Here is a 16,369-nt window from a genome sequence, read left to right on the forward strand (position 1 = left end):
TACATGCATATTCAAACATACACTGTCAATGTGATCAGTCATTATTTAAAATATTATCTAAACCATTGAAACGGAAGTTTACCTATAACAACATAAATTCCACAAAAGAGAAGTGGAATTTATGCATCTAAAATGCATTGCAAAAGGAAATCTTTTTTAAAGATACTTTCCTTTTTTTGCCCTGTGGCAAGGTTATCTGTATTTTGTTTCTGTAGACTCAATTTCCCTGTATTATAAATTCCCCTTGATGCCTCTGACTTCACAGTATGTCAACAGATGTTGCTTTTGGAGACTAGGAAAACACTCACTCATCAGTCATTTGAATAACACAACTCTCTTACCTAGAAGTGGGTGAATGTTTCATTATGTACCCTATGCTAAGAATCATTTTTAGGATTTGCTATTTAAGTGGCTGTTTTCATTCCAGTAGTAAATTGATGGTGAGTTTCTGGAAGTGTTACAATATTTACGTAAATTTTGGTGCATGTAACACAGATTTTTTGCCATATTTAACTCCTCAATTCAAAACTTTATAAATGAGCCTACAAATTTTAGTTCAAAGAAGAGTTAAGTAAGATCTCATAAATTTTTCTCTTAGGTTTTTCTCTCTTTTTGTAATTTCTTTATTAGTCAGCAGAATATGACTCAATGGGGAATAGACTGATATTCACAAAGAGAAAACTTGGGAAGTTTGTTGAAAAGGAAAGTAAAGCAGATGCCCCACTAAATGATCCTGACCTCTAAATAGTTAGCAAGAGCAGCCCTCAAGCTTCCTAAATACAGGGGCTCTATAAATACAGGGTCATTATACAAAGCACTTCAGGATAATTAAGAAATACTGTATTCTTCCATGTTCTTAATTTTTTTTCTAGATTTACTCTCCAAAAGCAACTTTATAGTAACTTTTAAGTTTGCAATGTTTTTAAGTTAACATATTATCAGCCTAATTTTTAATGTATGTATGAGATTTTTCTAGGTTATTAACCTAAAAACACAATACAGTAAGACAAATTATTGTACTTCTTTTGGCTACCTATAAAAAGTCCCTTAAAATATTCTTTATTATGCGACTTTGTATATACATGCACATATAATCCTTATCCATATTCCATTCAAAAAGGTGATTCATTTAGCTAATCCCATTTAAAGGGTGCAAAATGAGGCTCATATAAGATGGGCCACCCTACATACTTTCTAGCTTAAATGGTAAAAATTTCCAGTACTCCAACCTAATGTTCACAGGGCAGTGAGAGTTACTACATAGCAAGTAAGAAAAATAATGAATAACACGTGCAGAAACTGCAGCCAAGATAATATCTGAAAAGCATATTGCACTCAGTGTACTGCTAGGTTGTATCACAAAGGACCACCCTCTGTTTGTGGAGCCACAGGGAAGAAAACGACTTTATAGCAAATGCTGGATGTGTAGTCCTTTTCTGCAGAGGCTCTGACTTCTTCCAAAGAAGAAAGAGCAACAGTGGAAGAGAAGAGAACTGTGAATAATTTAAGTCCTGATGCAGACCCATGGGTGGTTAAAAAAAAAAAATCTAGGGTAGAAAACAGAGCGCTTTTATGATGTCCCTGAATTATGCATTGGATCACTATTGATATTTGTAAAAATTTAGGTTTTAGATACTCTCAACCATGGATGTGTGGTTCTTGATAGACATTTGAAAGAATTAACTTGTATGGTAAGGTTGTTCTAGACTCTTCTGGAAATTGTACAAATATAGAAGCAAGTTTACAAAAGTTAAGAAAGTAAACTGGGCTGGAAGGACATTCTTTAGTGCATGCCTGCACCTTTGCTTCCATGAGTCGACTTGGTGCTTACTGGGAACCTGGGGGTGTTTGTTCCTTAATCTGTTTATTCCTGTTGTACTTCTTAAAGTAGTCATCACTGAATTAAATGTTTCATAAGTCATCAAAAAATAATCTAACCAAAATTGTTGCTAGGAAAACCAGATATAATGTTCTAGAAAGACTTCTTGAGTTGCTGAAAAAAATTGCTGTTGAATCTAGGGATAAGATAACAGTAAACTGGGTGGAAGGCATCATTATATTGTAGTTTCCACTAAATGAAACAAACCATGGATTGTGCCTCATGAGTGAGGTTTCTGTAAGAAAAATATGCAGAATTTCAAACACAAACCCCTTTGCAACGTATGGTTCTTTGCCCTACATCACAAGCTTATACATTTATATTTTGAGTTAAATGTTTTAAGTATGTATATTTTATGAATTCTCACTTAAATCTGACATCTTTGTTTAGCAACCAACTACTATTTCAAACCCATCAGATACCAGGGCTTCTACTGTTTCTTGAATCTTCTTCCAACCCAGTTGTCTCCTTGTATCTTGATAATGGAAGCAGATACCCTTGCTCGTGGCAGTTACAATGTAATTTTGGGAAGTTTCTCACTACATCATCATCTTTTAAAAAAAAAAAAAAAAACAAGCATTGTTCTTGCCTAGGGAATTCATACTCTGCTTTTAACACCTGAGTTAGCCACATCCATAGAGTTGGTAAAAATCCTCAGCCAATTTTAATTTGGGGGCATTGAAAATTGCAGTGTCAAGCAGAGAAAGCAGTAGTTGGTTGTAATAGCCGTGAAAAAAGAAAACAAAGTTTAATCCAGCTTTTTTCTGATGCTTCTTTAAATCATTTATATTAGCTCACCATGCAGAGATTTTATCCTTTATTACACATTCAGCTTATGAAAAAAAAAAAACAAATACCAGTGTTTCCCATGATCCCATGGTTTGACTTCACAGTGTACTTACATTGTGAGCCTGTTAAGTTGTAAAGGGAATTGGATAAATGTTTTCAAATGCTTCTCTCTTTTCATGCCCATTTCCCATTTGCTTTTTAGATCATTTCTTGGTGAGAATTCTTTTTTGACATTTACTAAATGTCAGCTATAGTCCATGTTTAAAACATTGGCCTAGAGCCAGTGGGCTAACCAATTTATATTAGCCTGTTAAGAAAAATTAAATAAAATGTGAAAATGAAATGAAAATTCCTTTGAAGAAAAATGAGGGCTAACAGTGAAAAAGCCCATTAATGGCCTGATACATCCATTCTTTTGCTGTATTCACAGTTATGTCATTTTGTGCTGTTGTCATTTTGTGCTCTTGCTTTTCTTCCAAGGGAAGAATTAAAAATGATTCTTTCATATAGCAGCCATTTATTGAGTACCTACTCTGGATCAGCACTAGGAATACAAAGATGAGACTGGTTCAGTCTGCAAGCAACTCACAGTCTAACACAATGATTCTCAAACTCAGACCAGATCTGTTCTTGGCTGAAGGCTTTGAGAAGGGCAGCTGGACCTCCTGAAGGCACATATTTGTGCAGAACATCCACTGCTAGGAATTTTCCCTAAGGAAATAATCAGGGAAAATGTGCAAAGATGTATTGAGTGTTTCAGAGTCATGATCTTCATTTCTAAGTTGAATAATAAATGATTTACCAGATGTTCCAGCGGATACTTACTGTACTTAACTTTGATAAAGAATTTAGCTCTGGGTTATTTGCTCTTGTCCACTAACATTGTATACATTAGTTGTTTCTCAGTAGTTCATTACTATCCTAATAGTTTACTGAGCCAGATCAATGTTCAGTTTTTCTTTCTTTCTCTCTAATCGCCAAGATAGCATGGATACTAGATTAAGTTAATCACGCAGATGCGTATTCTGTCATTGAACTCTTCTGAGTGTCACGGTGATTATTTCTCAAATTGCGTTTAAAAGTTTGTGATAAGTTGCTCCAAAGTTAATACCAAGTATGATTTTGGTATGGATGCTGGTGTTCTCTGTTCCTGGTCCACCTTTGTATAAAAGGTTACTTGATTCTACTTGGCCATTGTTAGTAGCTTCGGAAGAAAATTGAGGCACATGAGCTATGTAATCAAGCACTTTGTATTTACTTTGGTTGATTCACCAGGGTGGCTGAGAACAAGTTGAGAAGTTAGCTAATTCCCTACTGTTAATTTAAGTTGTTTTAAATGTATAGTATATCATCTAAGATCAGCTTATGGAGGCTCAAAACTTTTATTTTCAAGGTATAGGAGAACAGTTAGTGTTTGGACTACCATTCAACAGCCTTTCTGGCTTTCTTTTTCATTCAAAAGTGAAGAATTAGAAGTTCTGATATTATTTGTTAGGAAGTAATGGAATTTCTGAACTCAAATGTCATTTTTTAAAACAAATTTACGCACACATTCTGGTAAACTAGTACTTAACAAAGCATTGTAGCTTCTGTCACCTAGAGGTTTGCTTCCAAGCCTTTATTTTTCCCTTAAAGTGGCAAACCAGGCTAACAGAGAACTAAAACATTTGTAAACCTAAGACTTTTCCATGATGAATAGGTCTCTTTAGAGACCTATTCATTTGTCTCTTCTGCTGCTTTTATGCTTCAAGAAAATGACATCTTAAAATTCCTTTTTTCAAAAAACAATTAATAATTTGTCCTAATTTAAGGGTTTCTCCTCTTCAAAAATCTGAAGTTGTTGAGATGGTTAAGAAACAAGTTAAAGTCATAACACTTGCCATTGGTGATGGAGCAAATGACATCAGCATGATACAGACGGCACATGTTGGAGTTGGAATAAGTGGCAATGAAGGCCTTCAGGCAGCTAATTCTTCTGACTACTCCATAGCTCAGGTAAAGCATCATTTCTGTAAAACACACTGTCAGCTGACACTATGAAGAGGAAAATACTAATTTTTTTTCCATTCTTATTTTAGTTCAGATATTTGAAGAATTTGTTGTTGGTTCATGGTGCCTGGAACTATAACAGAGTCTCCAAGTGCATTTTGTACTGCTTCTACAAGAATATAGTTCTCTATATTATTGAGGTAATCCCAAGTTCAGTTTAAAAATCCTTGTCATTTGCATATATATTTGAAATTTTTTTGTGTGAAGACATTTCCTTATCATTTTAATTAATCCTTCATTTGCCCACTTTTTATAACTTCTAAATATGTTAAAACAAAAAGTTTGTCAGCCATGGAGAATAATGTTGAAATTGTGGCTAAAAACATTATATTGCTTTGGTAAGAAATGATGAATTACAATTGCTAATGAAGTAATGTGTTCAGCTTTTAAAAGACTACAAACTATGTAGCATTTTTTTTTTCCTTGTGGTACGCGGGCCTCTCACTGTTGCGGCCTCTCCCGTTGCGGAGCACAGGCTCCGGACGCGCATGCTCAGCGGCCATGGCTCACGGGTCCAGCTGCTCCGCGGCATGTGGGATCCTCCCGGACCGGGGCACGAACCCGCGTCCCCTGCATCGGCAGGCGGACCCCAACCACTGCACCACCAGGGAAGCCCAGCATTTTTTTTATAAAGTTCAAAAACATACAAGAGAAGACAGTACACTGTTTAGGGATGTACACAAGCAAAACTGTGTTTAAAAAGAAAGGGAAGGGAATAATGGACATAAAACTGAAGCTATCAGTTCTACTAAGGGGTCTAATCAGGAAAAATACACAAGTAGTTTTGCTAATATTGGTCATCTTGTAGTTCTTATTATGTTTCAGACTTACATAATTATATACAAGTATTCTTGCTGTTTGGGTCTGTTTTGGTTTCTGAGTTTGGTAGGTAACAAGAGTCTAGATAATGAGGAATTTGTCTAAAAATTATCAGAATAATTCAGTTCCTGTGTCAAAGGAATTTCTATATTCCTTTTCACGTAGCAAATATAACATCATTTTTTAACATGAAAAGTTAACCTGGGTCAGGAATATCACTTTTAAAAGGATGCATTTTGTTCTGCAAACATTTTTGCAGCACCTGCTGGATGCCAGGCACCAGGCTTAGTTCACCAAGTACGAAGTAAATCAAGCAAGATTCCTATCCTCCAGAAGCTTGCCAAAAGAAATGTAAAACAAGCCACATGTGTAATTTTACATTTTCTGGGAACCACATTAACAAGTAAAAATTAAAGCCCAAATTAATTTTAAATTATATTTCATTTAACTCGATATACTCAATAGTATTATTTCAACATGGAATCACTATAAAAATTATTAATGCAATATTTCACATTCTTTTCTTCATACTAAGTGTTCACAATCTGTTGTGTATTTTACACATTCAGTATATCTCAGTTTGGACTAATCACATTTCCAGTGTTCAAGAGCCACATGGCCAGTGGCTACCCCCCTGGATAGCACAGCACCAGTAGATGAATAAGTAAATTGAACACTCAGGATGTGATAAATAAGTTATTTATCTTTTTTTTTTAACATATGACCATTTTATCATCAGAAGCTATATTTGTAATACTTAAACTCTAGGTGTTACCAGTTTCTTTCTCCTCTTGCAGCTTCACAAAGCATGACAATGAGCTCTCCATAGCTTGTTAAGAAAACCCTCCATCTTCCAGTCCTGTCAGAGGAACTGCCTACACCCTCATAAATCTGCCCTGGGGTCCCTTACAGATGTTTGTTTATGCCACCTTGCCCTCTACTCTTTTGACTGTTTCTACACATCTATCAAGAAGAGACACAACCTAACCATATGCCATGTGGAAATAATATCCCATACTTCACACCACAGAAGTAACACCATAAACAAAACAATCAGTAGACTCCACATTTCCCCTGTTGATACATTAGTTGGGAACTGCTGTATATTTGCTTCAGCTGTTCTTTATGCTTCTGTCTGAATGTTTATCTCCTTAGCAAAATGTTGATTGAGCATAGTTCTTATTATGAGTCAGACTAATAAAAATAAAACTTAGTTTTGAAGTGTGCAGGCAGTTTTATTTATTGGTCACTAAAAATCTATAATTAGGTTGCAACCCATTAGATAAAATAAACACTTTAAATACTTGGAATCATAAATAAGATAATCTATGAATTTACTTATTGTTCATTACTGCTGAATTTGGCCTGGAATAGTCTGTGTTTTGAAGCAAAATGCACTTCCAAAATAGCTTATGAGATCATACAAAATATTCTTTTTGTTTATATAAATTTGTGATTATTTTCTAATATAATTATTTGTAATTCCCAGTCCCCCCTATAGTCCTAACTTTTCTAGTTATATTTATTTCTCATCCCAAAACATTGACATTCAAAAGAATATCAATTTATACAGTTTATTTACATATACTCTTGAAGGTACAAGGAGTTTAAGCCACTGGCAGCAACAAATCTGCTTACAAAATATTAATTTTGTAAAAAGAAATAAGAGTACTCAACTTGCCACTTCTTAAATCTATTTGACAATCAACAATGAAGTGGTCAAAATTATGTCTAATGGGAGAAATAAAATATATTAAACTCAAATGAAAAACTAAATCTGCATGCTCTGTTTCAAATCCAGAGTTATGTGATTTGTGGTTGATTAGCCCTAAATTTTACTAGGCTTTGAATTTAAAGCCTCTTTGAGAGATATTTAACACTGATCAGATTCTATACATGTTGAAAGGGATAAGTCCTAAACTTTACTGGAAATCTCTTTCTTAAGTTATTTTTCTTTTAAGAGTTTATGGAAATGTATTTTGAATATAATTCAACTATCTTGGAAATGAATTGACCTCTTAAATCAATTCCCAGATACCCAACTTTTGCCAGCTAAAACAAGTTCTGCAGATGTTAATGGCTCATGTCAATACTGTGAATGAATAGACAGAAAACACATCATTGAATGTCTCTAGTGAGGACAACTGCCAGTCTCGAATCTCCCCTTTCAGTTTTTTGTGCTGTTCAGGCGTGGGAGCAGAATACTCACTGACTATTTGTAAGCTACTGTTTAATATGCAGAAATGCTCAATCGGGGAAATGTCTGTGAAGTTTTAACTGCCACGCCTCTACTAGGACATGGAAGTTAGAAAATAATACCAGGACAGGAAGGTCTGAAGTTTCCTTGCTATTAAAGGAATGGTATGGAATGCTATGGGTTTTATAGATTATCTGCAAAAACTGCTTTTGCCATTGCCATACTGCCAGGAATGTCACTATCTAGCTACTCCATTGCCATAAATTACAGTCAAACAAATAAATACAGATTTGGCAGGTGGCAGTATAAAGCACTTGCTTATGGTGGCCGCCCAGCAGCAACCCTAGGTGTTCATTGAAATTACTGACATTTTCTAAAGAGATTTTTTTTCAATTTCTCTGAAACATCTGACTCCTTCCTAACAAAATAAGATCTTTTCTTTCAAATAATCAGTCACATCCAGGTTTTCCAGTAAGATTCCAAAGCAATGTAGCGTTTCTAATTTCCAGAAGCTTTGATTAAAGTCAATGAGGTGATACTTTCCCAGCAAGTTGTGCTGGGATATGGATTTCCAGTGACTTTAAGTAATTTAGATACCTCCCCAGAGGGGCTGATGTTTTCTTTCTGCATCCATGATTTTGTTGAGTCAAAGGAGGGACTTTTATGTGTTTATAGTAATTTAGGTGTTGTTTTATTAAGTATGGGATGCATTTCTAATATATCTTTTAACTACAAATCTCAGACTAACTTGAAATCAGCCTTCTGGTAGACTGTTTCACTGTTAAAAAACCTTTTCCTTTAAAATATGTAAACTTCAATGCCAAAATATTTGTATGAAGATGTGTGCTATATTGGAAGGATCAATTCCTATCTAGTCATTTCTTTTTTAAAAAAAGAAATTAGAATATTAACTTTCTAAAGTGCAGGAAGAGTATTTTTAGAAACATGTTCACATACCTTTCAGTAGGAAAAATGAAACGGTAAAAATGTGTTGATAGCTTTCCACTTAAAAATGTCTGCATTTCTCTCATAAAGCCTTTAAGTGGTGCATTTTAAAATAAACTTGGACTGTGAGCATGCTGGTTTATTTGCAGGTTATTTTGAACTGGAAACGTTATGTAAATATCCATTGATTTGAGGGAGATTCCTAAATTTCAAGCTCATAGTGGTGTTTTAATCAGCACCGAAAGTTACGTACAAAGAGTCCAGGAGGCCATTCACATTTACAAATGTTTATTAACACACACATTTATTAACATAAATTTCTCCTATTATGCAGTATTGATGATTACAAATGCATTTATAACTATAAGCTTTGAGCCAAATCATGTCCATTAAAGGAATTTGGTATGCATGCAGCTTTGGCTTTCTTCAGACCAATGAAGATTAGACTGTATCTTCTTAGACTACTAAGGCCATAACTGAAAGTTTATGTTTAAAAATTCTTTATATTACCATCATACCCTAAGAAATCTGAATACCACAATAGATCACAGTCGCCTTCAGGGAGAACATTACCATCACCCAGAGCATCACAAATATGTATTTACATAATCCACATCTCAAAAAGGCCAAGTGTGAAAACACAATAGATAGCGTTGAAGTCTGTCTTGTCAATTTGTGTCTACTTAATGCTTTAAAAAAAAAAAAAAGTTTAAAGTCAGCAGCACCCCAAGGAATAAATTTAACTTCATGTGAAGATGCTAAGTTGTTTTAAAGTTTGCATGCAGCAGTGAATGATCTGGCTCCTAGCAGAGGGCACACGTTCAAATTTTTTCTGTAAATATATGTAGCAAAGCAAGTAAGAATTTCAGATTTACCTCCGATTTCTATGCTTTTGTTCTTTTTGTTGTTAATGTGTGTTACAAGCCTAACACAATTTGGACTTATTTTTCATGTGCTATTGCTACTTTGTTCTCTTTTCCATCTCATGAAGCCCACATTGGTTTTTATATACGCTCAGTCATTCCTTTCCACTATAAAAAGGAAAAAGATCAGTGTTGGTACAGAAACTGTTCATAGGGAGGCCAACCTGGGTACATATTGATAAATGGTGAATTTGTAGCAATTCATGCTTCCATAATGAGGTTAAATGAAACGTGAAGTGTAGCAAAGTGCCTGCAACTCCAATTCAAAAATTCACTTGATCGGCATGTCCAGATTGCTGTCCCCTAACTGGTTTTCGGTTGTTGTTATGTTTTGGCTTTGTGTTTGTGTTTATATAATCTCATTGTTGGACCAGACATTTTACTCTTCCAGATTAATGTGATTTTTAATTACATTTTATGTCTGCTTTTTAAAAAAATAATTCAGGGATTATTGATTTACTGATATTCACTTTAATTTTCCATTTGTCTTAAACATGCTGGAGAGTTTCCCTATATTGCCCCTTAATTTTGTAGCCAAAGTTAAGCTTTCTGTTTTTAAGAGAACTGCAAAATGTATAAGAACATGTTGCTCTATTAAAGATTTGTTTTTAATGAAAGCATAAATTTAAGCTACAAAATATTTTTATATAAAGAAACACATTTATTATATTAAAAAATATGTTTTTAATGTATAAATTCAAATTTTGCATTCTGATGGCTATAATTATCAAGAACCATAAAAAAAAAGTTATGTTCTTTGACCCATTAATTCTACTTCTAAGAATTCATCCTAAAAGGAAAAAGAAAAAAGGACATGAGGAAATTTTGGAGGTGATAGATATGTCTGTTACCTTGATTAGGTGATGGTTTCATGCATGCATGCATGCATATGTCCAAACTCACCAAATTGTATACATTAAATGTATGTCATTTTTGTATGTCAATTATACCTCAATAAAGCTATTTTCATTAAAAAATAATCATCCTAAGAAATAGAGATGTTTAGGATTTCTGTACAAGAATATTCAGTTCAGAATTATGTATAATAGCAAAAACCGGAAGCAAGCTAAATATCCAAAAATAGTTATAACCACACTGTAGGGGATATATGTCCATTAACATCATTTTAAAGGACATGTAACAACTTAAGAAAAATGTGTATTATATAATGTTAAGGAGAGGAGCAGGACATGACACTACATACAGCTTCCCAGTAAGATAAATCTATGAATATATATAAATGAACTACTACATGAATACAACCAAAGTGGAAGAAAATAAATGGTGATGGTATTATTATAGGAAATTATTTTATTTTCTAAATAAATAAATTTTTAATCATAATGAAAACAACAATAATCTTTAAATAGCTATCAGAAGGTAGATACTTTAAAAGGGAATTAAAGCTCTAAAATTTTAATTGCATAAAATATATTCTCTCAAGTGCCTTTTAGGAAACAAGGTTATATCTAATTTTTTTATACTCTGTGATTGCCCATTGATATAGTTCTTTTTTGATTCAACAAGTGGAACCAATTCTGGCTTAAATAGCAAAGACCTTACAAAAGAATCCCTTCAAATTAAAAAGCAAACCAAAAAAATGCCATTTTCAAGAGAGTCGTGAAAATACTGTGTCAGTGAGGCTTTTATGCAGTGGTTGAGTATACAGCAGATTCTAAGCAACAAATTTATGGTTTTTGTGTTCTAATTTGGGGGGTTTGGGATTGTTTTCTTCCTAGATCTGGTTTGCCTTCGTTAATGGCTTTTCTGGACAGATCCTCTTTGAGAGATGGTGCATAGGTCTTTATAACGTGGTAAGTTTAGGACTTTTTATTATTCCTGTTCTATTGAATACTTTGAGATAGACATTCACCCTGCGTTTGGCTGCCTGGTATAATGATGAGTTTGTGCACTTTAGATGTTTACAGCAATGCCGCCCTTAACTCTGGGAATATTTGAGAGATCATGCAGAAAAGAGAATATGTTGAAGTATCCTGAATTATACAAAACGTCTCAGAATGCCCTGGACTTCAACACCAAGGTAGGAACCAGTACCCTGGTGGGACTTGCTTTACTGCTCCAATTGCTTGGGGCATTGGATCTTCTAAAGCCAAGGAAACAATTCCAGGGTCCTGACCATGGCAGGTCAGATTTGCTTAGGGTTCTGATATGGACTGAGAAGTTGTTTTGTTTTGTTTTGTTTTGTTTTGCTATAAATTTAAACTGTAGCCACAGTTCACTGGGGTTTGCCAGGCAGCAGTAAACTGGGTCTAGCAGGCAGAAGAGCTGCCCCTTTGGCCCTCTGACTTTCTGTCTTGGCAGTGTTCTGGGCAATGGTCACTCCTCACAGGGGTCAGTACTGCAGGACTGACAAGGACTGTCCCTACACATATAAAGTGGTGAGAGGTAATATATCATTCTTTTCTAATTTTCTGTTTTGTGGAATAACCTTGTCCTTATTGGAATATTAGGTTGTTTGTATTGGGCATTGAAAATATAGTCTCTGGTAGGTAACTCAGCCATAATACTCAGTATTTCCAAGACATAAAATGTAATACAACATTAAATAACCAACGCTGTCTAAAATCATATTCCGGGTTTATGTCCTACATAACAAGCCATGGGCTCCTGTCATCTTTGTGATCCATGGTATTTCTTCATCTCAGCAACAAAAATATCTAATTTCATGAAGAGTTTACTTGCCTGCAATTATTTATTCTAAAATGTTTCCACTAGTATGTTAGTAATTCGTGTTTCTATCCAGTGTGAGGGAGGAAAAAAAATTTTTTAATTTTATAACAGTCAAGGTGGATGCCGTTTTGAAACGATAATAAAAGTGTCAAATACACCTTCACAGAATTTTTTCCCAGTCAATATAGTGCATGCTTATTATGTTATGCATGTTATGTTAGTAATAATTACATGTAACCTAAATTCAGTATTTTGAATTTAGGAAATTAATGCAGGGTATTTTAAATATTTATTATTTCATAAAATTCTCAAATGACATTTGTTGTCAGTATATCAAGGGAATAGAGTGAAACAGGTGTGTCAGTGCCTCTAACCTCATACAGTAAATAATGATGTTAAGTTTATCACCAGGATGTTATTCATCTTCTGAGATGAGGTCTTCAAGAATGCACTGTGCACAGTGTGTCCAGGTGTGCAGATGCATACAATTTGAGGGCATGGTTTTAAACAACTGAATTTGGTTAAATTTAAAAAAAAAAAAAAAAAACTAAAGCATTCTTTGACTTACACCACTGGTTCTAAAAAGTATTTTTAGTGGTCTCTTAAAACCATTGCTATTTATAATATGCAATGTCTATGCTCTTATTTTTAAATGTTTTATTTTTTGATTCTTTAAAATTTAATTTTGATGTCCAGTTTGTATTAAATTCCACTGCCTTGCTGTAATGTTTTTCATTACCTATGGTGAGTATTTTCAAGTGACGGAAAGCCATATCAGGGCAGATACAATGGACCATGAGCTCTTGTTTCCTTAAAAATGTAATCTGAGAGCTAGGAAGGTTCCAGGCCTACTGGCATGCTAACAGTAATCCTCACCTACCCAGGCAGTTACATCAACCTCAGTCACACTTCCCCATTTCCCATAGCTCAGGCTCCACGGTGCTCTCTCGAGAGTTAACTTCCCAGCCACTACCTTGGCCATGGTACTGTTGCTTATAAACATAAACTGATCCTCACAGGATTACCCAAAACCAACCCTAGAGGGACTTCCCTGGTGGCACAGTGGTTAAGAATCCACCTGCCAATGCAGGGAACACGGGTTCAAGCCCTGGTCTGGGAAGATCCCACATGCCACGGAGCAACCAAGCCCTGTGCACCACAACTACTGAGCCTGCGCTCTAGAGCCTGCGAGCCACATCTGCTGAGTCCACGTGCTGCAACTGCTGAAGCCCGGGTGCCTAGATCCCGTGCTCTGCAACAAGAGAAGCCACCGCAATGAGAAGCCCGCGCACTACAATGAAGAGTAGCCGCTGCTCACCACAACTAGAGAAAGCCCGTGTGCAGCAATTAAGACCCACTGCAGCCATAAATAAATAAATAAATAAATAAATAAATAAATAAATAAATTTAGTAGGAAAAAAAACTCTGCTAGAAAGTCACATCCTTTCATGCCCTTTGCATATGGTGACTTGGAAACAGCTTTGTGGCCAGTGAAAAAGTGTAACAGGTCATATATAGTTTTAATGTGTGAGCATCCTTCCTTGTACTTTTTGCTATTCTTTTGTTGTATACAAAGTATTTCACTGTCTGCAAAGCCCAGGCATTTAGAAAAGTCACCAGATCAACCCAAATAGATTCTACAACTCCAGTGTCCATTTAAATATTTATAGATACACAAGATGCCAACAATTTTTATAGGGTTTATGGTTTTTTCTAATGATTTCAGTGAAAATTATTTGAATAAATCCCATATGAACATTTTAAAATTCAGGGACACATGGTTACAAAATGCATATGTGTATACACAGCAATTGCTGCGGGTCCCCAATGTAGAAGCATTGTTGCCCTGAATGATGATGATTACGTTTGTTATGGTAAAAAGGGTCGGAGGTTCTGAGGTCATGACAGGGGTTAAAGGATTAACATGTGACAATAAGTATCAGTCAGGAAAATGGAAAAGTAGAACTAATTTTTCTTGCACCCACCTGTGCTTTCTGTCAAATAAAAACTTGCAGTAATGACATAGTGAGGAGAAGAGACAAAGGTTAATGAGTAACACAAGTTCAAATGTGTAATGTATTGGAGCGTAAATTGGATCATACAGCCCGGTGTGGCTGGGTGAACTAACAAAGGAGGTTGAGATCACAGTGGAAAATTTTGGGAGGCAGGCAACTTAATTTCTGTTGTTTGAACAGCTTAAAACTGTTAATACATGCCAATTTTATTTAGCATAAGTTTTGTTTGCAAGAAGCAATTTTGAACGACAAAACTGCAACCATTCAAAGGGCCATAAGAGTTCTAAACAGTTTTTCTATAACTTAATCTTTCACATCCATGTTACAAAGAAAAGATCAGTGATACTTGCTTTCTTGTTCTTAAAATACAATAGATGAGAAAGCAATAACAGTTAAACGATGTTATAATTGTATGAAGTTTGATGTTGACAGGTGTTTAAAAATTATGAAAGTCTTTTATTACTTAGGTCCTAGTGAAAATGCTTTGCTTTAAGGAATTATACAATTTAAGTGTTATACTTGCTATATTTAGTGTGTGTGTGTGCATGTGTGTGCGTGTGTGTGTGTAGGGAGAGAGAGAATGCACTATATCCTTACCATTAAAAAGTTTACACTTTTATGGCACATGGAAAAGAGAAAGTAGGGATTTCACTAAATTACAATCTTTTCAAAAGTCTATTCTTCTGGAATTATGAAAATAACCCCACTCAAAGAATTTCAAGGTCTGCAGTTATTTGAAATTTTATTTTCTTTTTCAGGCAGAAATTTAAACTTTTAATACTTGGTTTTTAAGAAGTAGAAAAAATTTCAGTGAAGCTGAAAAAACATTTCGAGAAACATAAAAATAAATAAATGACCCATAAAGGTCTAAGAGGCAGAAAGTGTCTGTCAGTTCTATTAATTCACAGTGGTGGCCCGAGTGAAACACGTTTTGTGAATCTAGCTCACAGATAAAAAGAAAGGTCAGAGTTCACAGAGCTAGTTTATCGCAAATGGTTCTCATGGATTTTTGTTTTCCCTCAGGTTTTCTGGGTTCATTGTTTAAATGGCCTCTTCCACTCAGTTATTCTGTTTTGGTTTCCACTAAAAGCCCTTCAGTATGGTAAGTAGAAAGGATATGCATGCTAAGAGATGACTTTTTACTTGTTTAGAAAAATAATTCATTGTCAATATACGTTAAAAATTATAGCAGTGTTTCGTGTTATGGTATTTTTCCTTAACCTAAAATACATGCATTTAAACGTTGTACACACTTTAAAGATTTTTACTTTTCCTTTGGGAGCAAAGTGATTTAATATATGCAAAGCCTTTCTTCTCTACTTCTCATGTTTTCCAATCTTGCAGAGAGTTAAATTTTAGGGCTCTTTTTTTTCCTCTGTTGATGTACAGTTTGAAGACAATAGTGCTAATATTTTATGTGATCTATTTATTATACCTGTGAGGCTTGTATCAACTCTTTATACTGAACCTAATCAGACATGCTAGTACTTTCAAGTACTTGAGCCAGAGCTTTAAATGAGATTTTTAATATGTTTTTAAGTTCATCTTGGAGTGTAAACTTTTCTCTGCTTGCTTTGAGGGGGTGATGTTATTCTGTCAGTTTTGAGAGATAGACTTATGGTGAATTTCCTCTACACATAAAAATGATTAAGTAGCCACTTTAGAAAAGAGGTCCCTGGGATGCTTAAGCTGGTGCTACTGTGTCCGGAGCAGAACTTGCCCTGAGATCCTGAGGAAGATGGCTGACCATTCAGCTCTCAAACTACAGTACTTCAAACATGACACCTCCACCCAAGGATCTGTGCGTCCTTTAGAGGTACTGGCCGTCCTCTCAGCCTGTGAGTTAACGCTGGCTCATGAAATGCAGTGCCAGATGTTCTATCCCACCTACAGAGGGATCCTTGTAAAACGTAAATCAGACCAGGTGCCTCCCTCCGCAAAACCCCACAGGCTCTATCACATTTAGAAAGAAATCCACAGCCCCAGCCTTGGCTAACCACACCCAACTCTCCTTCTTCCCCAGCCAGCTCTCCCCCTCCCCGTGCTCTAGCCCTCAGGCCGT

General features: G+C 35.2%; 1 protein-coding gene across 3 annotated transcripts in view; it reads left to right on the top strand.

Moving 5' to 3' along the window:
- The window catches only part of ATP8A1 (ATPase phospholipid transporting 8A1), a 238,334-nt gene that overhangs the window by 180,279 nt on the left and 41,686 nt on the right, over positions 1–16,369 (top strand). For all 3 annotated transcript variants that reach the window (XM_060110533.1, XM_060110538.1, XM_060110544.1), the window contains 5 exons: positions 4,480–4,663; positions 4,747–4,857; positions 11,341–11,415; positions 11,520–11,642; positions 15,331–15,409. In XM_060110533.1, coding sequence (XP_059966516.1) covers positions 4,480–4,663; positions 4,747–4,857; positions 11,341–11,415; positions 11,520–11,642; positions 15,331–15,409 — 572 coding nt within the window. The remainder of the gene's footprint in view (positions 1–4,479; positions 4,664–4,746; positions 4,858–11,340; positions 11,416–11,519; positions 11,643–15,330; positions 15,410–16,369) is intronic.

The sequence above is a fragment of the Mesoplodon densirostris genome, chromosome 1 (genome assembly GCF_025265405.1).
Source record: "Mesoplodon densirostris isolate mMesDen1 chromosome 1, mMesDen1 primary haplotype, whole genome shotgun sequence".
Classification (NCBI taxonomy): Eukaryota; Metazoa; Chordata; class Mammalia; order Artiodactyla; family Ziphiidae; genus Mesoplodon; species Mesoplodon densirostris.